Below are 21264 nucleotides of genomic sequence, written 5' to 3' on the forward strand. Positions count from 1 at the left end.
AACAAGGACTATAGAGGGTTTTACAGCACATCCACAGTAGCTGGACAAAGATCCAATATAAAGAGAGAGAATGTCCACTACCTGTTATCCTGCTTCCTGATAGGCCTGTTATCCAGCTCCCCGATAGGCCTGTGTTTTATCCACTAAATGTTATCCTGCTCCCTGATAGGCCTGTTGTCCAGCTCCCTGATAGGCCTGTGTTTTATCCACTAACTGTTATCCAGCTCCCCGATAGGCCTGTGTTTTATCCACTAAATGTTATCCTGCTCCCTGATAGGCCTGTTATCCAGCTCCCCGATAGGCCTGTGTTTTATCCACTAAATGTTATCCTGCTCCCTGATAGGCCTGTTGTCCAGCTCCCCGATTGGCCTGTGTTTCAGAACCATCTATCAGATCAGATCTCATTCACACATCTCCATAAGTCGCATTGCATTCTCACCACGGACGTTGTCACCATAAAACCAGGAAGGTGAACCATTCTAATAAGTTTGGTCGTAATAAAATTAAATGAAAAAAAAAAAAGTAATCTGTATTTTTATTTTATTTTTAACAACAACTATAAATACATGTAAAAAAAAGTAATGACATCATAAAATCACCAGGATATAAAAATAAAAGAAGAAGACAGACGTTATATTATAATATCATAACCTTCGTTATAGTAGGACTCAGGGAGGGATTCAGAACATATGGAATGGAAGAACAAGCCATTGTTACGGGTTACGGATAACTTCTAAATACGAGGTTCTCATCTCTCGTCCCCTGATGGACAATGGACACGACGTAGCCTACATCTCTTGGAGAGTGTTTCTACACACGTCCAAAACGGGACCCTGTATGGTTAAAATAATCTGCCTACAATGCAGAGATTTTTTTTTTTTTAAACGTCGGCTCACTGTTTTACTCCTATGAAACTTTATATTTTGATAAAGATTTGGGGATTGAGATTTATTTCCAAGCGGTCTCAGGAGCCAAACCCTTTATCCACAGCTTCACCACGGAATTGGGTAGTGCAGAAAACAGCCTTCATTGAGGAAGGGGGACTATGCTTGGTTTTTAACCAAAGAAAATGAAAACGTGGGGGGGGTGGAAAGGCAACAAAAAGCACGCTAGGCTACTCTTGTTCCATGGGCATATGGGCAGTGTACTGGGTGTAGGCTGCGTTTCAGCTGTCAGAATTCATGCCATAATCAACCACGTTACCACTAAACCAGCTGTTGGTTGGATTAAAATATCCCTATCAGCAAATTAAAATAGATTAAAATAAATTGTAAAAAAAAAAACATTTAAATGCATTTTAGATCACGTTTTTAGAGACACACCCCTCCCATCTGAGCCCCTCCCATCTGAGCCCCTCCCATCTGAGCCCCTCCCATTCCTCCCCTTCCATTTGAGCCCCTCCCATTCCACCCCTCCCATTCCACCCCCTCCATCTGAGCCCCTCCCATCTGAAGCCCTCTCATTCCTCCCCTCCCATTCCACCCCTCCCATGTGAGCCCCTCCCATTCCACCCCTGCCATCTGAGCAGAAGCGAGCTGATATAAGACAGGCAAATTGCCTAACCTGGCGTTAGAGCTGAAAAATGCCCGTGTGACAGTTTTTAAATGACGAAATTGCAACCTTTGCAACCTAACGAAAATACAGTCACAAATGGCTCAGGATTAACACTAACACCATGGCAAACGCCGGCGACACACCTGCATCCATGACACGCAGGTTAGAAATATCAAAACCAACTGTAAACCAACTATATTCCTTTGGGGGCAGGCTCAAAAGACACTAAGATAGATAGCTGTTGCTAGCAGTTTGTCCTGGGAAAACGTTGGGTTATTATTGTACCGGATCATGCACATGGACCCCTTTTTAATTTGTTCAATGTAGAATTTTGAACAAGGATCATACAAAAAAAATGGTGTGTTTCTCTACTCCAATGACTGAAATCCTTGTTTTTTAGTTAGTTAGCTTTGATGTTCCTCTTTCAAGCAATCACGTGGATTTGAATGCCTGACATGTGTCTCCCGCATTTATCCACACCTGGGGAACAGTGGGTTAACTGCCTGAAGATGTTTTACCGTATCTGTTCAGGGATTCGATCCAGCAACCTTACGGTTACTGTCCCAGCGCTTCTAGCCGACAAGTTACTTGCTGCACCTACATCCAATAAGGAGAAGACTTGCAGCGCGTGAAGCGTCTCAAATAGAACCAAGCTCTATTTTAGAGCTTGACTACGCAGACGCCTCGTTAACGTGCTAAAGCGGTGTTGGAGAAATGATTGAATAACATGTAGTCTCGTGCACCCAACATGGGCAGTGTGGTTAGCACGTTAAAGGCATAGCCGCTAGAAGATGTTTGGGGTTGTGGGTACTGAGACTTTTTCCCAGAACGAGGGGACAGGGGGTTATTGTTTTGGTTCTTCAGGAGTGATGCAGCACCCGTAGTTCCCGCGGCTATGGTTACGGGCACATGGGAAATATATCCCCATATTCTAGTCTATTTTGTAGCCAGAATCAAGTTATATTCCAATACATAATGCGGGATATTTTAATTAATATACTAGAACGCTTGGACAGACATTCGGTGCAATTTAAAGTAGATACTCGTTGTGAACTAGAGTTGTCAGTCATCTCTGAGTGATTCGTATTATTCATAATTGTGCAGAACGCAAAAAACAATAGAGGATGTTTTAAGGAACCTAACATTCAATAAGTACACAGCAGCAATAAGCAGCCTATTGCACACAAATCAGTCTATCATTTGTTTACATTTTAAATACGAAACCGAGAGATAAAACATCAAGAAAATGCTGCCAGACTGAATGAATATCCCATTCTCACCACCTCCTCGTCTCAGGGCATGCTGTATATTACTGCCCGACTAAACACAGACCACAAAGCAGGCGTTTATCTCACAGAAAATGTTGATAAAAATCAGATATACATGAAAACATAAAAAGGATAAGAGCTTTTAAAAAAAAAAAAAGCAACTTACCGTTTGAAGATGTGAGATTCTTATCGACGACTTGAAAGTAACTGTTAATGGTCAGGCAGGTCCGTCCTCTGGTAACGTTACGCGATTGAACTACAAGGCAACAGACAACATAAATAATACGCTTTTCAAGGCAGAAAAAAATATAGAGCAATGTTGTATATGGACTTTCGAGAATATTTAGTGTATGGTAGAGAAAGGAGAAGAAGAAAAAATGGAAATGTACCGAAGTCAGTTCAAGATACAAGTATGTGTGTAACAGCGAAGAGATGAGAAGCATCCCTCCCTTCTCGGCAGTACGTCTCCTCTCCTCCCGCTGAGCAGAGCGCGGCCCACTTTAAACTTCTGGGACGTCACGACAGGGCGCTGCTGAGGTTGCACCAAGCAGGGAAACAACTGGCCCACAGCCACGTCCAATACATATTTATCTCGACTTTCTTACCGATCCGTCTTTTTTTTCAAAAGAAAAGTGCTCATTCAAAACAAAAATCCATCCATCCACCCCCCCCAAACAAAAAAAAACTTTCTCAAACAAACAATGAAAATGTATGGATTTTGTCAATCTGAAGCAAATAAACCAAATGTTTATCTATCACTCACATCAAACACCGTAGTCTGAATGAAATATGTTGTTGATCAAAACATCAAATAAAATAATATGTGGTTCTGCTATAGGGCAAACTGCCAACGCACCCTGCTGGCTGGCCTGAATAATATTCACCTCCCTCTGACTGCTGCTCATTATACTGCTGTTTGCTGAGCCAGGCTGAGAGAGAGAGGAGAGAGGAGAGAGGAGAGAGAGAGAGAGAGAGAAGAGAGACGCAGAGAGAAAGAGAGAGGAGAGAGAGAGAGAGAGAAAGACAGGAGAGGGAGACAGAGAGACGAGAGAGACAGAGAGACGAGAGAGAGAGAGAGAGAGTGAGAGAGAGAGACAGAGACAGGAGAGAGAGAAAGAGGAGAGAGAGAGACAGAGAGAGGAGAGAGAGAGACAGAGAGAGGAGAGAGAGAGACCGAGAGTGAGAGATAGAAACAGGAGAGAGAGACAGAGACAGGAGAGAGAGCGAGACAGAGAGAGAGAGACAGAGAGTGAGAGAGAGAGACAGAGAGAGAAGAGAGAGAGACCGAGAATGAGAGACAGAGAGAGAGAGAGACAGAGAGTGAGAAAGAGAGGAGAGAGAAGACAACATTGTTACTCTGATAAGATAACTTTTCTCATCCAACCCTCCCTGGGTATCAATCTGAGATGTCTATTTGGAACCTAGTGTTAACCTAGTGTTAACTGAACGACATCATGATATGGAACCTAGTGTTAACTGAACGACATCATGATATAGAACCTAGTGTTAACTGAACGACATCATGATATGGAACCTAGTGTTAACTGAACGACATCATGATATGGAACCTAGTGTTAACTGAACGACATCATGATATGGAACCTAGTGTTAACTGAACGACATCATGATATAGAACTCTCAGATCAACTGTAATAAAGTTCAGGGACGTTTCCTCTCCAAATCAACGACAATTACTTTTAAAAAAAATAACAAATAAAACTTTGTCTATTTTTTTTTATTTAATTTTTAAATAATTTATACTGAACAAAAACAGAAACGGAACGTGTAAAGTGTTGGTTTCATGAGCTGAAATAAAAAAGAGCTGTATAGCTTTGCGTTTATATTTTTGTTCAGTACATTAAAAATACTTCCTTAAAACTTCAAATCGCTTCCAACCCATAAGACTTTCTTGAATACAACAAGCTGTTATTGGTTCAACTGTCTAGGGGTCCTAGTTACATGGTCTGTAACCTGACTGTCTAGGGTTCCTAGCTACATGGTCTGTAACCCGACTCATTATGTCTAGGGGTCCTAGCTACATGGTCTGTAACCTGACTGTCTAGGGTTCCTAGCTACATGGTCTGTAACCCGACTCATTATGTCTAGGGGTCCTAGCTACATGGTCTGTAACCTGACTCGTTATGTCTAGGGGTCCTAGCTACATGGTCTGTAACCTGACTCGTTATGTCTAGTGGTCCTAGTTACATTTCCTTGGTCCAGGGCCAGCTCCGTCTCTCTTAACCTCTTGGGCGGCCAGCACAAACAGATCTGTTCAGATGGTGACAAAAATAAATATATACCGAACTAAAACAACAAAAACACATGCCCAACTAAAGAGTTTAACTAACACAAAGAAACAAAAAAATCCGGCTGGCCTCCTCTCTTTCTCCCAGACTGACAATAAATCCTAATTACTCATACCTGTGTGCAAGTGAAGGCTTGGCTCAGCACTTAGACTTGGTTGCTGCTGCCCCCTGGAGGATGGATTGTAGAAGTGTATCCTGGATAGTGTATCTTAACACTAACCTTCCAAACATATCATAACACTTGATTGGAGGGAAGAGGTCCCTGAACCAACATAGAACTATATATATATTTTTTTAATTTAACCTTTATTTAAGTAGGCAAGTCAGTTGAAAACGAATTCTTATTTATAACGACTGTCTACTCTGGCCAAAGATTGAGAACGCTGGTCCAATTGGGACTCCCAATCAAAGCCAGTTGTGATACAGCCTGGATTTGAACTAGATACTGCAGCGATGTACTCTTGCACTAAGATGCAGTGTCGTAGACCACTAAATCACTCGGAATATCAGCTGTGTGTATTCATCCAACAGCAATTACTTTAGCGATTTTTGACTTTGTCTATTTTTTTATGAGTTTTATTTCACTTTATGTCAAAAATACTTATTTAAAAACTTCACAGCTTCCACCCCGTATGACTTTCATAAATTACAACCAACTGTTGTTATATTGTCACGAACCTGGGTTTATAAACGCGGATATCGACTCTGCCGCAGGAGCGTGCTTTCGGGGCGCAGGAGCGTGCTTTCGGGGCGCAGGAGCGTGCTTTCGGGGCGCAGGAGCGTGCTTTCGGGGCGCAGGAGCGTGCTTTCGGGGCGCAGTCGATAGCGCGCAGGACTTCGGGAAGACCGGAAGATCATCAGTCTCTCAAAGGTCGATGGTTCGAGACCTGCTGTTTCATTACAAAATGTTCAGATGCCTAATCCCTCCAATCACCGGCAACTACTTGTCGTCTAATTTCCATGGATTTGAGAGAAGAGGTCTCTGAAAAATGAGCACGGTTACATACATGCACACAATAATACGGTTCTTGTGGATAGTCAGATGAATATAGTAGTTTGTTTACATGCTTTGCAAGAATAACGATTTCCCCAATGATCCTGTTTCCATGGACTCATCGGAAATCAGGCTTCCTGATGGGACTTTTAATAAATGCAGAAAATCACCAATGAAAATAAATGTTCTACCACGGTGACCGTGTTATTTTTACTGGACTTGTATGCGAATTTGTATATGAATACGATTTCTACGATGCAAGACTTGCAGTTTTTCCTAAAACACTTCACGCGCGCAGAAGAGGGCCACGTGCGCTGATCAAATACATCGCTGGAACTCTGATTCGGGTTTTTACACGTCCTAATAATTCCAAAGATCGCTCAGAAAACCAGGTGTTTAAAAAATCAACGTATCCTTACATCTTATTGCTGATTAAAATAAGCAGAGTGCGGTATTTACATGACTATTTCCACACTGCTATAATCTGTTCAATATTGAATTATTACTGTGCATGTAAACATACTCATTGTCAAATTGGTTTGAGATCGTTATGTGTTAAAAGCTTCACTCAGTCTGGAGATCTGACCAAACACAAGCACATCCACCCTGGGGGAGAGGCCATTTGGAACGTTCTGAACACCTCCGACGGTTTCTCTCTTTGGTTGACAAGCAATTGACGTTTTTTCATTATTAAAAAGGAAACTGCCTCCTAGAACCTTCTCTGGTTATAAAGGACTATATGGCATCGATATGAGAAACCGTCAGAAACATTCATTCTAGTGACAACATTGGATAATGAAAAGGATCATTTTGGTCATAAAATCAGTCTCGTCCAAAACGAGATTTGCAAGTGAGTGCGTCACAACAGGTATGTATGGGTTTGGTATAGATTACTCGCATTTACCAATGATGTCTGATTGTCCAGAGACAACAAACAAGGCCGTGATCCTGACACAAGGTGACATGTGTTGTGGACATGTTGTCAAGTCTGCAATGCACGCACACTTGCTAGGCATAGGAGTGAAAATTGGGCTTCCATAAAGTTGATGCAAACTTTAATACATTCAACAATATTGTGCAAGATGACAAGGAACAAACATTGATGGCTGTGACTGGTGTGAGCTAGCTAGCTACAGTGATCTTGAAATGTACCACAGAAGAACCAAGAAATGAAGAGCAACGCCACGGCTGACTTTTTTGAGCTTTTATGTAGATCTAAAATTATATTATGAAAAGAGAAGACCGGAAGATCATCAGTCTCCAATGCACCATCTGACAAGTTGTTCTATAGAGGAGCGTGAGGAAAGGTAAAACACATATCCTGTCTCACGTCTCCCAATACATTTCTTGGTGCTTTCAGCGTTGACAGTATTAAAATGCAACAACTCGTGTACATAAAAACACGAATATAAACAAGCTATAACATGAAATTTGCATTTATCCCGTTTAGAGGGCTAAAACTACATCTCCCACAATGCAACGCCAGCATTTGTTTTTAAAAATGATTATCAATAACAACGATAAAACTCTGAAAGTTACATGTTTCGATAGTCTCACACTCCCTTATAACAATATCTATAGCATTAACCTTCGGATGTTTTATTTATTTAACGTTATGGACTTCTAGTCTGCGACAAAATACCTTTCTCTCTAAAGCGTTTTTCTCAGACCGAGGAGAAGCGGAGCTACGGCTTGTACCAAGGTGTTAGTAGGTGACGCAAGCACCCGGATAAAATAAAAAATCATGTTAATATCATTTCAGCTACTGTAGCTGCCTAGTTAACATCAACAGGCAACAGTAGTAGTGCAACAATTGAAAATAGAAACTATAAGTAAAGTTCCTGGCGATTTATTTATTATTTAACCTTTATTTAACCAGGTAGGCCAGTTGAGAACAAGTTCTCATTTGCAACTGCGACCTGGCCAAGATCAAGCAAAGCAGTTTGACACATACAACAACACAGAGTTACACATGGAATAAACAAACATACAGTCAATAATTCAGTAGAACAAAAGAAAACAAAAAGTCTATATACAGTGAGTGTAAATGAGGTAAGTTAAGGAAATAAATAGGCCATGGTGGCAAAGTAATTACAATATAGCAATTAAACACTGGAATGGTAGATGTGCAGAAGATGAATGTGCAGGTAGAGATGCTGGGGTGCAAAGGAGCAAAATAAATGAATAAATACCAGTATGGTGATGAGGTAGGTAGGCTAAGTACAGGTGCAGTGATCTGTAAACTGCTCTCTGCTCTGAGTCTCCAGCTTCAGAGATTTTTGCAATTCGTTCCAGTCATTGGCAGCAGAGAACTGGAAGGAAAGACGACCAAAGGAGGAATTGGCTTTGGGGATGACCAGTGAGATATACCTGCTGGAGCGCGTGCTATGTGTGGGTGCTGCTATGGTGACCAGTGAGCTGAGATAAGGCGGGGCTTTACCTAGCAGAGACTTGTAGATAACCTGTAGTCAGTGGGTTTGGCGACGAGTATGAAGCAAGGGCCAACCAACGAGAGCGTACAGGTCGCAATGGTGGGTAGTGATTGGGGCTTTGGTGACAAAACGGATTACACTGTGATAGACTGCACCCAGTTTGCTGAGTTGAGTGTTGGAGGCTATTTTATAGATGGCATCACCGAAGTCGGGGATCAGTAGGATGGTCAGTTTTACGAGGGTATATTTGGCAGCATGAGTGAAGGATGCTTTGTTGCGATATAGGAAGCCGATTCTAGATTTAATTTTGGATTGGAGATCACAGCGATCTGACTCCCCCCTCCTGTCTGAACCTGTTCTTGGATATTCTGTTCTGCATTGTGTACTATTCTAATAATTTAAAGTTTGATGGAATAATAACAATTTTTACTCTCCTACAATATAACTAGCCTCTCCCTAATGTGTAATGTGATGTTATAGAGAGGAAGATTTGCATAGCTAATGATAGGATGTAACGTTAGCTACTTTGCTAATCGATAATATTTCATCTCAAATCAGGCCAACCTGACAAGATCTCTGCTAGCTAATGTTAGCTAGCTAGCCAATTCATTTAAACTCAAGGCAAAGATATTCCAGACTCATATTAAACATCTCCAATCAAATCTAGAGTCGGCTTTCTATTTCGCAACAAAGCCTCCTTCACTCACGCCGCCAAACTTACCCTAGTAAAACTGACCATCCTACTGATCCTCGACTTCGGTGATGTCATCTACAAAATAGCTTCCAATACTCTACTCAGCAAACTGGATGCAGTCTATCACAGTGCCAGCCGGTTTGTTACCAAATCACCTTATACCACCCACCTCTGCGACCTGTATGCTCTAGTCGGCTGGCCCTCACTACATATTCGTCACCAGACCCACTGGCTCCAGGTCATCTATAAGTCTATGCTAGGTAAAGCTCCGCCTTATCTCAGTTCACTGGTCACGATGGCAACACCCACCCGTAGCACGCGCTCCAGCAGGTGTATCTCACTGATCATCCCTAAAGCCAACACCTCATTTGGCCGCCTTTCCTTCCAGTTCTCTGCTGCCTGTGACTGGAACAAATTGCAAAAATCGCTGAAGTTGGAGACTTTTATTTCCCTCAACAACTTTAAACATCTGCTATCTGAGCAGCTAACCGATCGCTGCAGCTGTACATAGTCTATCGGTAAATAGCCCACCCAATTTACCTACCTCATCCCCATACTGTTTTTTAGTTTATTTACTTTTCTGCTCTTTTGCAGTCGCAGTTGTAAATGAGAACTTGTTCTCAACTAGACTACCTGGTTAAATAAAGGTGAAATTAAAAATAAATAACAATTGATAACTAACCCGCATTTCCAAGTTAAGTAGCTACTTTTTATGAGAACAGACAGGTTGTTTGGGTTATCTCTTGCTCTCGATATAACTCAGGCCCTGTACTGTAATGGAGTCATGATCAACGGCTAGGTTAGTTGGCACTAGCTACCAGGCTTCGTCTGCTACTAGTGCTAAAACAACATACATGTTCTCCTAAAAAAAAAAATATATATATATATATATATATATATAGTGTATTTTCTACAGCAAAAAATACATGAAGGGTGGTACTTGTCTAGCCTGAGTACCTGTCTTCTTCATCTAAACAGGCTACAATTATGTGTCAGCGAGCATTCAGCAACTTAACAGTACACAGCTGGTTGCATAGTTACAGGGTCAGCGCTACTGACCTGAATCTAGTCTGTCCTTAGTCACTCTGTTTAGTCTAATTACCTCCAAACTAGAGGGAAGTAATTTTTTAAAAATCTATGTTTATTGAGTGGTTATATTTTTCCATTTCAGTAACAAGCTACTTACAAAAAACCTGGTGTGTGTTGTTCAGCAGTGTCGTCGGGAAACCCTCCAACCATATCAGGAGTAGAAGGCTGAGGCAGACCTTGGCAAGGCAACAGACGCATTTCAGGTTGGTCACATTTGATCTGGTCATAGGTCAAAATACTATCACCTGTCTGCCCTGGAATTCACCTAACACCTACCATCGATAATGTAATCAGTGCTGTGTTTTCTACAGATGGAGGATGGGAGAGATGGTTTGTCATGGAGTCCCCTGACTGACTAACAGACAGGTTGATACAGATGGAGTCCCCTGACTAACAGACAGGTTGATACAGATGGAGTCCCCTGACTAACAGACAGGTTGATACATATGGAGTCCCCTGACTAACAGACAGGTTGATACAGATGGAGTCCCCTGACTAACAGACAGGTTGATACAGATGGAGTCCCCTGACTGACTAACAGACAGGTTGATACAGATGGAGTCCCCTGACTAACAGACAGGTTGATACAGATGGAGTCCCCTGACTAACAGACAGGTTGATACAGATGGAGTCCCCTGACTAACAGACAGGTTGATACAGATTGAGTCCCCTGGCTGACTAGCAGACAGGTTGATACAGGAGAGATGGTTTGTCATGGAGTCCCCTGAAACAGATGTCTGAACTAGAGACCTTGCTCTCAGCATTACAATGATACTAGTACTTGTCATCATCTTCTGTTATTATTTAATTTAATGGTAGGGGGGGGGGGGGACTAGGTAACTGAAAGGTTGCAAGATCAAATCCCTGAGCTGATAAGGTACAAATCTGTCGTTCTGCCCCTGAACAGGCAGTTAACCCACTGTTCCTAGACCAGTTAACCCACTGTTCCTAGACCAGTTAACCCACTGTTCCTAGACCAGTTAACCCACTATTCCTAGGCCGTCATTGAAACTATGAATTTGTTCTTAACTGACTTGCCTAGTTGAATAAAGGTAAAGAAAAATTGCTAATAGTAACTGAATCTGCTGTGAAGAAGAAAGACAAGTGTAATATTTGTTATATTAGCAGAACATCTACAGTATTACACTGAGTATACCAAACATTAAGAACACCTTCCTAGTATTAAGTTATTTTGGCATAACTGTGATCTGTCAGAGAAATATCAGCTAGCTAGATACCTACAGCTGGCTAGCCTATTCCAAAACTATGCTAATTAGCTAGCTAGCTGTTGTCAGGTTGGCTGAACACAAGGTCAGCACAGGTTTTAGCCTAGACATAAAACTGAAATAGCAGATCATCTTGAGATGGTCAGTCAGGAGGGGAGAAGTCCTCATATTTAAAAATTCTACATAGCAAAGTTATCTTAGCTTACCTCTCTGTCACTAAGTTACTCACCACTGCCCGTGTTTGTTTGTTCTGATTTGAATGGCAAAGACACACCCACATTAAACCACACCCCAAAGACAACTCTTTTTGGGGTTCAGTAATGTCCGCTGTATTTCTTAATGAGCACCATGAGAAACACATGCAGCTCACCTTAAACATGCAATAGTAGGCGTTGCAATTTTAAGACGGTCCCTTAACCCTCACAAGGTTAAGGGTTTAGCTACATTTCCTCTTAAAAAAGTAAATATGACACCGAATTTGAAAAAAAAGGGATGTAACTTGTTCACTATCGTTAGCTGATTCAGAATCTGCCATTTATATTGAACAAAAATATAAATGCAACATGTGAAGTGTTGGTCCCATGTTTCATGAGCTGAAATAAAAAGATCCCAGACATTTTCCACACGCACAAAAAATGTATTTCTCTAAAATGTTGTGCACAATTGTTTTTTTTTACATCCCTGTTAGTGAGCATTTCTATTTTTGCCAAGATAATCCATCCACCTTACAGGTGTGGCATATCAAGAAGCTGATTAAACAGGATGATCATTACACAGGTGCACCTTGTGCCGGGGACACTAAAAGGCACCTTGTGCCATTTTGTCACACAACACAATGCCACAGATGTCTCAAGTTTTGAGAGAGTGTGCAATTTGCATGCTGACTGCAGGAATGTCCACCAGAGCTGTTGTCAGATAATTTAATGTTCATTTCTCTACCATAAGCTGCCTCCCAACATCGTTTTAGAGAATTTGGCAGTGCGTCAAATCGGCCACACAACCGCAGACCACCAGCTCAGGACCTCCACATCCGACTTCTTCACCTGCAGGACCGTCTGAGACCAGACACCCAGACAGCTGATGAATCTGAGGAGTATTTTTTGTCTGTAATCAGGTTAGCTAGCTCAGGGATGCTACAACAACATTGTGAAACATCTGGGGGGGTCCTTAAGGAGAGGTTTGAGAACTATTAGGGCTAAACACTGAGTATACAAAACATTAGGAACACACTGTTCTTTCCATGACATAGACTGACCAGGTGAATCCAGGTGAAAGCTATGATCCCTTATTGATGTTGTTAAATCCACTTCAATCAGATGTAGATGAAGGGGAAGGAGACAGGATAGTCCTTTCCCGCAGTCAATGACCAAAAGTACCTTCTTTGCCCTCATGGATGGAACGTTACTAATATTTTTCAGCATGAATAAAGATTATAATTTTTTGAAATGTTCGAAATACAGTGTTTCTATGTCAAACAGTTTTGTTGCGTTTCAGTCTTCTGTGATGTGTATATAAAGTGTAATATTGGGATGCAAACTCAAAATTGAATATTTTTTAACTATATCTGACATGGTACAAGTGTCTTGTTTTGTTTCAGCCCATAGTGTGTGAGGTGGATACTTTAGTTTCAAAGTAGACTTGTTTAAGACTACCAATAAACACTGTGTGGCTGATTTAGCCCACTGCATTAACAGGTCATAGATGGATTTTTTTAAAGTCTTGAGACAATTGAGACATGGATTGTGTCTGCCAGAGGGAATGGGCAAGACAACAAAAATGTACGTGCTTCTGAACAGGGTGTATGGTAGTAGGTGTCAGGATTTAAGTGCTTCTGAACAGGGTGTCTGGTAGTAGGTGTCAGGATTTAAGTGCTTCTGAACAGGGTGTCTGGTAGTAGGTGTCAGGATTTAAGTGCTTCTGAACAGGGTGTATGGTAGTAGGTGTCAGGATGTAAGTGCTTCTGAACAGGGTGTATGGTAGTAGGTGCGAGGCGCTCCGGTTTGTGACAAGAGCTGCGTCGTTGCTGGGTTGTTCACTCTCAACAGTTTCCTGTGTGTATCAAGAATGGTCCACAACTGTGAGAAGCATTGGGGTCAACATGGGCCAGCATCCCTGTAGAACGCTTTCGACACCTTGTAGAGTCCCATAGTCCTGACGAATTGAGTCGGTTCTGAGTGGAAAAGGGGGTGGGGTGCAACTCAATATTAGGAAGGTGTTCCTAATGTTTGTGATACTCAGTTCACTATTCTACAAAAGTTGTACACTAAATTGGGAAAAGGGTGCAATTTGGGACGCAGACAAACAAAACAGCCAGAATGAAATCATACACCTGATGTCTATAGTGGTACAGTGAAACAGGCTGTGTCGTCAGCAATAACGGACACAGAGGAAGGACACATTGAAACATCCAGCCCAAAGCAGGAGGTTTAAAAAAATATACTTTCTTTGTCGCCAAAGCAGGTCTTTAACGTGATCTTGTGAAGATGCCAAATAGCAGTATTATTGTATTATGTTTGACAAACAACTGATCAGTAGGCAGTCGTCAATATGTTGAGATAGAATAGAACAGAACAGAATATAATAGAACAGAACACAATAGAATAGAAAGTAATAGAACAGAACAGAATATAATAGAACAGAACACAATAGAATAGAACATAATATAATATAAACTAATAGAGTAGAATAGAACACAGTAGAATAGAAAATAATAGAATAGAACAGAATATAAAATAATAGAATAGAACAGAACATAATAGAAAATAATAGAGTAGAATATAACACAGTAGAATAGAACAGAATATAATAGAAAATAATAGAATAGAACAGAACAGAATAGAAAATAATAGAGTAGAATAGAACACAGTAGAATAGAACAGAACAGAATAGAAAATAATAGAGTAGAATAGGACACAGTAGAATAGAACAGAACAGAATAGAAAATAATAGAGTAGAATAGGACACAGTAGAATAGAACAGAACAGAATAGAAAATAATAGAGTAGAATAGGACACAGTAGAATAGAACAGAACAGAATAGAAAATAATAGAACAGAAATAAGCTAGATTAACACTCTGCTCTCTATCAGAATAGATGCATGGTTAATGATATAACAAATAATCCTATTTGTATGTTTCTAAGTTATTGCGTCCTTCCTTTTCTGTGACAGAGTTACCTAAATTGGATAGGATATGAAAACGTTGCCGTTGTACTCGGTCAACCAACTCTGTGTGACACAACAGAGAAATGGAGAAAAGCAAATTGCTTGGAACAGCTTTAATGACAGTAATGGGCTCTTATGTGTTTCTGCTGCAGTGACCCAGAAGGGAAGTGTGAGTGAAATCAAGTGATATCAAATGCCTCCTCAGATTCAGATGCTATATTTGTGCTCATGGCAATTTTACCCATTGAACCACGATATGACAGAAGAAACTGAAACAGTGTGTAGGTATTGAGACATGCAGTTCTGTCCAAGTTTAAACAATTTTTTTTAAATATATATTTTTTTAACCTCCTTTAGATACAGTATATATAGTCGAAGTCGGAAGTTCACAGCCACCTTAGCCAAATACATTTCAGTTTTTAGAAGGCTTTAACATCCTGACTGACGTCTTGAGATGTTGCTTCAATATATCCACATCATTTTCCTGCCTCATGATGCCATCTAGTTTGTGAAGTGCACAAGTCCCTCCTACAGATAAGCACCCCAACAACATGATGCTGCCACCCTTGTGCTTCACGGTTGGGATGGTGTTCTTCGGTTAGAAAGCCTCTCCCTTTTTCCTCCAAACATAACGATGGTCATTATGGCCAAAGAGTTCTATTTTTGTTTCATCAGACCAGAGGACATTTCTCAAAAAAGTACGATCTTTGTCCCCATGTGCAGTTGCAAACAGTAGTCTGGCTTTTTTTATGGTGGTTTTGGAGCAGTGGCTTCTTCCTTGCTGAGCGGCCTTTCAGGTTATGTCGATATAGGACTCGTTTTACTGTGGATATAGATACTTTTGTACCTGTTTCCTCCAGCATCTTAACAAGGTCCTTTGCTGTTGTTCTGGGATTTATTTGCACTTTTCACACCAAAGTACGTTCATCTCTAGGAAAGAGAACGCGTCTCCTGCCTGAGCGGTATGACGGCTGCGTGGTCCCATGGTGTTTATACTTGGTACTATTGTTTGTACAGCTGAACGTGGTACCTTCAGGGGTTTGGAAATTGCTCCCAAGGATGAACCAGACTTGTGGAGGTCGACTTTTCTTTTCTGAGGTCTTGGCTTATTTCTTTTGATTTTCCCATGATGTCAAGCAAAGAGGCACTGAGTTTACAGGTAGGCCTTGAAATACTTCCTCAGGTACACCTCCAATTAACCCAAATGATGTCAATTAGCCTATCAGAAGCTTCTAAAGCCATTAAATAATTTTCTGGAATTTTCCAAGCTGTTTAAAGGCACAGTCAACTTAATGTATGTAAACTTCTGACCCACTGGAATTGTGATACAGTGAATTATAAGTGAAATAATCTGTCTGTAAACAATTGTTGGAAAAATGACTTGTGTCATGCACAAAGTAGATGTCCTAACCGACTCGCCAAAACTATAGTTTGTTAACAAGAAATGTGTGGAGTGGTTGAAAAACTAGTTTTAATGACTCCAACCTAAGTGTATGTAAACTAGTTTTAATGACTCCAACCTAAGTGGATGTAAACTAGTTTTAATGACTCCTAACCTAAGTGTATGTAAACTAGTTTTAATGACTCCAACCTAAGTGTATGTAAACTAGTTTTAATGACTCCAACCTAAGTGGATGTAAACTAGTTTTAATGACTCCTAACCTAAGTGTATGTAAACTAGTTTTAATGACTCCAACCTAAGTGTATGTAAACTAGTTTTAATGACTCCAACCTAAGTGTATGTAAACTAGTTTTAATGACTCCAACCTAAGTGTATGTAAACTAGTTTTAATGACTACAACCTAAGTGGATGTAAACTAGTTTTAATGACTCCTAACCTAAGTGGATGTAAACTAGTTTTAATGACTCCAACCTAAGTGTATGTAAACTAGTTTTAATGACTCCAACCTAAGTGTATGTAAACTAGTTTTAATGACTCCAACCTAAGTGGATGTAAACTAGTTTTAATGACTCCTAACCTAAGTGTATGTAAACTAGTTTTAATGACTACAACCTAAGTGGACGTAAACTAGTTTTAATGACTCCTAACCTAAGTGGATGTAAACTAGTTTTAATGACTCCAACCTAAGTGGACGTAAACTAGTTTTAATGACTCCAACCTAAGTGGACGTAAACTAGTTTTAATGACTCCTAACCTAAGTGTATGTAAACTAGTTTTAATGACTCCAACCTAAGTGGACGTAAACTTCAGACTTCAACTGTATTTACCACATATCAGACATATGATTCAACAAATGCGTACAGTAGATAAGTATCCAACACACATCTGTTCACAATCAACTAACAACACATTCGTTTCAACAGTTGCAGTAGTAATGAAAGTCAAATATCAACTTTTATTTCTGAGCAATTGTGTGTGAGAGAGAGATTATTTAGCAAAAAAAAATAATAATAATCATTTGTATGGAACCATCGCACAGTGATCCCAATAACTCGTTAGGTCCTGTCGGTGAGCACCAGTATCGTTCTCTGTGGCGTCATGAACAACAGCACACTTATTCAGTACTGCAGATCACACTGATCAACCACAATCGCAATATGCCATGTTGAGATTTGAACCCACAATCCTTTGGTTCAAAGGGAAGTGCCTTACCCCACTGGTCCATCGAGAAACATTAGGCACGTCGTTGCCCCGTTGAAATAAATACCCATCTCATCTAAGTCAGATATTAGGTTGAAATAAATAAACAAAAAAAATAACATGTTATGTTATTACGGATTAGATTAAAGTCATGACTCTTATCAAGGATAGTTTGTTCAGAACGAAGCATAGGCCTACACACTTCTAACGTTTATGAGAAAAAAAATCGAACGAGATTTTCAACTAGGAAACATTTAGCTTCTTGGCTTGAATGGGGTTAGTCTTGTAAAGAAATCCTTCTACTTCTGTTACTACGTCTCGAGTTATTCGTGTACAGTATGGTAATACCACTGTGGTCCAATAGGAGACGCACTTCTCCACACTTCGCTGCCCGGAAGACCGGTGTAAATATTGGCGTGACGTAACATCTCACAACCCATTCCCCACCAGTGGCATCTTCTCATTAACAAGTAGAGAAGATATAAAATAATCGTCTATGTCTTTCACTGTCATCTAGTCTGTTTAGTAATCTTATATTTGATTATTTTTGCACAAAGTCAGATAATATCCGCGTGAATTAGCCTATAATTTCAATTGATTCACCTATCATTCGGGTGATTTATTTAACCCCCAGCCGAGTTTGGATTGTTTTTGACAGGCAGCAAAGTAATCACCAGAGACACGGAACAACACCCCGGTTATTTTGTCTGATCGGGTTTATCGTTTTTATAAACAAGTTTAAATAGAAGTGTGGAAGACAGGATGCAGAAGAGAAGAAAGCCTGAACCGATCCAACTCAACCCTATTCCCGATGGAAACACTGTCAACGGCACCGGTGCCACGGAGTGAGTAGCCCAGTCTTGAGACAGGTCTATCTGGATGTGGTGGCAATGATTGATGTCAATCATTTCTGTCCCCGTAATAGTGAAGTAATCTTTAGCCTACATTTGCCCAATTTGTACTTTATTTAACTTGGTATTAGATGGGTATATTTTTGTGTTGTAATTATAGTCTTATTAGTATATAAGATAGTTAATGTTCCAATGTGATTTTCCCTTTCTTCTGTCATATCGTGTGTGGAGGGGGGGGGGGGGGGGCAGGCAGGCGCACACAGAGCCATACATTAAGATATATGACTTTGCTTGTTTGCTTCGGTGTGTTTAGCATAGATGTTACAGGCTTTGGTTTTCCACTTAGATTTCGAGGTTGGACGTTAGCACGTGGGGGCCCATCATTTAGGCGTCATCTCGTTAGTCAGTATGTTACACCTGTGCTGACTTGTCATCTCATTAGTCAGTATGTTCCAGTTGTTTCTAGTCAACACCCCCATAAGTGTCTTTCAGAACCCCTCCTAAAAACCCCACCTGTTATGTTTTGGTTGTTGTCAGTGACTCTTTGTTAGTTCCCACTTCTGTTTAAGCAAACAGTTTTTGGTTTCTTGCTGGGGAATGTAACAAAATGGGGGGCTCGTCTGAGATGTTATCTCCCATCAGTATGGTAGTGTCTCACGTCACCTAGTCTGTATCTCTACTGTGTTCAGAAGACACTTTTGATGATGTCAGCCTAAAGCAACACTGGCAGTCCAGACACCAAATGCTCAATGTATTCAAAACATTTCCAACACTATCTGAACCCAGGTCCACCTTTTTAACACACATATCTTTAACCTTTTTAACACACAGGGGGGATATCTTTAACCTTTTTAACACATGGGGGATATCTTTAACCTTTTTAACACAGGGGGGATATCTTTAACCTTTTTAACACACAGGGGGGATATCTTTAACCTTTTTAACACACAGGGGGGAGATCTTTAACCTTTTTAACACAGGGGGGATATCTTTAACCTTTTTAACACACAGGGGGGATATCTTTAACCTTTTGAACACAGGGGGGGATATCTTTAACCTTTTTAACACACAGGGGGGATATCTTTAACCTTTTTAACACAGGGGGGATGTCTTTAACCTTTTTAACACACAGGGGGATATCTTTAACCTTTTTAACACAGGGGGGATGTCTTTAACCTTTTTAACACAGGGGGGATATCTTTAACCTTTTTAACACAGGGGGGATGTCTTTAACCTTTTTAACACACAGGGGGATATCTTTAACCTTTTTAACACAGGGGGGATGTCTTTAACCTTTTTAACACAGGGGGGATATCTTTAACCTTTTTAACACAGGGGGGGATATCTTTAACCTTTTGAACACAGGGGGGATATCGTTAACCTTTTTAACACACAGGGGGGAGATCTTTAACCTTTTTAACACAGGGGGGATATCTTTAACCTTTTTAACACACAGGGGGGATATCTTTAACCTTTTGAACACAGGGGGGGATATCTTTAACCTTTTTAACACACAGGGGGGATATCTTTAACCTTTTTAACACAGGGGGGATGTCTTTAACCTTTTTAACACACAAGGGGATATCTTTAACCTTTTTAACACAGGGGGGATGTCTTTAACCTTTTTAACACAGGGGGGATATCTTTAACCTTTTTAACACAGGGGGGATGTCTTTAACCTTTTTAACACACAGGGGGATATCTTTAACCTTTTTAACACAGGGGGGATGTCTTTAACCTTTTTAACACAGGGGGGATATCTTTAACCTTTTTAACACAGGGGGGGATATCTTTAACCTTTTGAACACAGGGGGGATATCTTTAACCTTTTTAACACAGGGGGGATATCTTTAACCGTTTTAACACAGGGGGATATCTTTAACCTTTTTAACACACAGGGGGGGGGGTATCTTTAACCTTTTTAACACGTAGGATATCTTTAACATTTTTAACACAGGGGGGATAGGGGGGATATCTTTAACCTTTTTAACACAGGGGGGATATCTTTAACCTTTTTAACACACAGGGGGGGGATATCTTTAACCTTTTTAACACACAGGGGGGGATATCTTTCGACTGGCAGCAAACATTTAGTGTATCCACCACCATGTCTTCACTAGCATCAATGGTTTTTCTCAATTATTATTCGCCTCCTCACAGGAGATTCAATTAACTGCTCTTAACTATTAACTGCTCTTAACTAACTTTTTTGCCACGTCAATCTCCTTCATCCTTACAGGGCACTCCAGGAACTCTGGGATCATGATTCCCCATCTCAATCTCCTTCATACTTACAGGGCACTCCAGGAACTCTGGGATCATGATCCCCCACCTCAATCTCCTTCATACTTACAGGGCACTCCAGGAACTCTGGGATCATGATTCCCCACCTCATTCTCCTTCATCCTTACAGGGCACTCCAGGAACTCTGGGATCATGATTCCCCACCTCAATCTCCTTCATCCTTACAGGGCACTCCAGGAACTCTGGGATCATGATTCCCCACCTCAACCTCCTTCATCCTTACAGGGCACTCCAGGAACTCTGGGATCATGATTCCCCACCTCAATCTCCTTCATACTTACAGGGCACTCCAGGAACTCTGGGATCATGATTCCCCACCTCAATCTCCTTCATCCTTACAGGGCACTCCAGGAACTCGGGGATCATGATTCCCCACCTCAATCTCCTTCATACTTACAGGGCACTCCAGGAACTCGGGGATCATGATCCCTCACCACAATTGCAACACCGTCGTCCTTCTACACACAGGTTTTTCAATATACTCTGTCCGTCTGCACACACTTGAATCATGGCTAAATCCTTACACCTGCAAAGGTTTAGGGACGAAAGCTTTTACAGCGTGTCTTACATAATCAAGCTTCACATGTATAGGTATATACTCTTTATCAGAAAACAACAGGACCGACAGACTTTCTTCTTTTCCTCCATTCACCCAGCGGGTCAGACGCGGGGGCACCAACCACACCAAGAAATATCTTCAGGTATTCAACCTGAACATCTGTCGTCACCCCTGAAATGACTCCTTTGACGGGTGTCTCTACTCCGAAGTTCAAAACACAAA

General features: G+C 40.9%; 1 protein-coding gene, 1 long non-coding RNA gene and 1 other non-coding gene across 7 annotated transcripts in view; 2 read left to right on the forward strand and 1 right to left on the reverse strand.

Moving 5' to 3' along the window:
- The first annotated feature begins 6511 nt into the window (after window positions 1–6511).
- LOC110521156 lies at window positions 6512–11175 on the forward strand. Of its 3 annotated transcripts, XR_005040915.1 has the most exons (4): window positions 6512–6990; window positions 7325–7429; window positions 10463–10540; window positions 10649–11175. It is a non-coding gene; the product is annotated as an uncharacterized LOC110521156 (long non-coding RNA). The 3 variants fall into 3 exon arrangements; XR_005040914.1 differs by lacking the exon at window positions 6512–6990 and having other exon boundaries at window positions 7019–7429; window positions 10460–10540; XR_002473081.2 differs by lacking the exon at window positions 6512–6990 and having other exon boundaries at window positions 7021–7429.
- A 5970-nt stretch (window positions 11176–17145) lies between these two features.
- On the reverse strand, window positions 17146–17276 carry LOC118945930. The gene has a single exon (XR_005041083.1).
- A 502-nt stretch (window positions 17277–17778) lies between these two features.
- The window catches only part of map2k1 (mitogen-activated protein kinase kinase 1), a 51895-nt gene continuing 48409 nt past the window's right edge, over window positions 17779–21264 (forward strand). For all 3 annotated transcript variants that reach the window (XR_005040885.1, XM_036968829.1, XM_036968830.1), the window contains exon 1: window positions 17779–18173. Coding sequence is in view for 2 of the 3 variants with exons in the window: in XM_036968829.1 (XP_036824724.1) it covers window positions 18091–18173 (83 nt within the window). In the remaining variant the exon portion in view is untranslated. The remainder of the gene's footprint in view (window positions 18174–21264) is intronic.

Source organism: Oncorhynchus mykiss, chromosome 30 (genome assembly GCF_013265735.2).
Source record: "Oncorhynchus mykiss isolate Arlee chromosome 30, USDA_OmykA_1.1, whole genome shotgun sequence".
Lineage (NCBI taxonomy): Eukaryota > Metazoa > Chordata > Actinopteri > Salmoniformes > Salmonidae > Oncorhynchus > Oncorhynchus mykiss.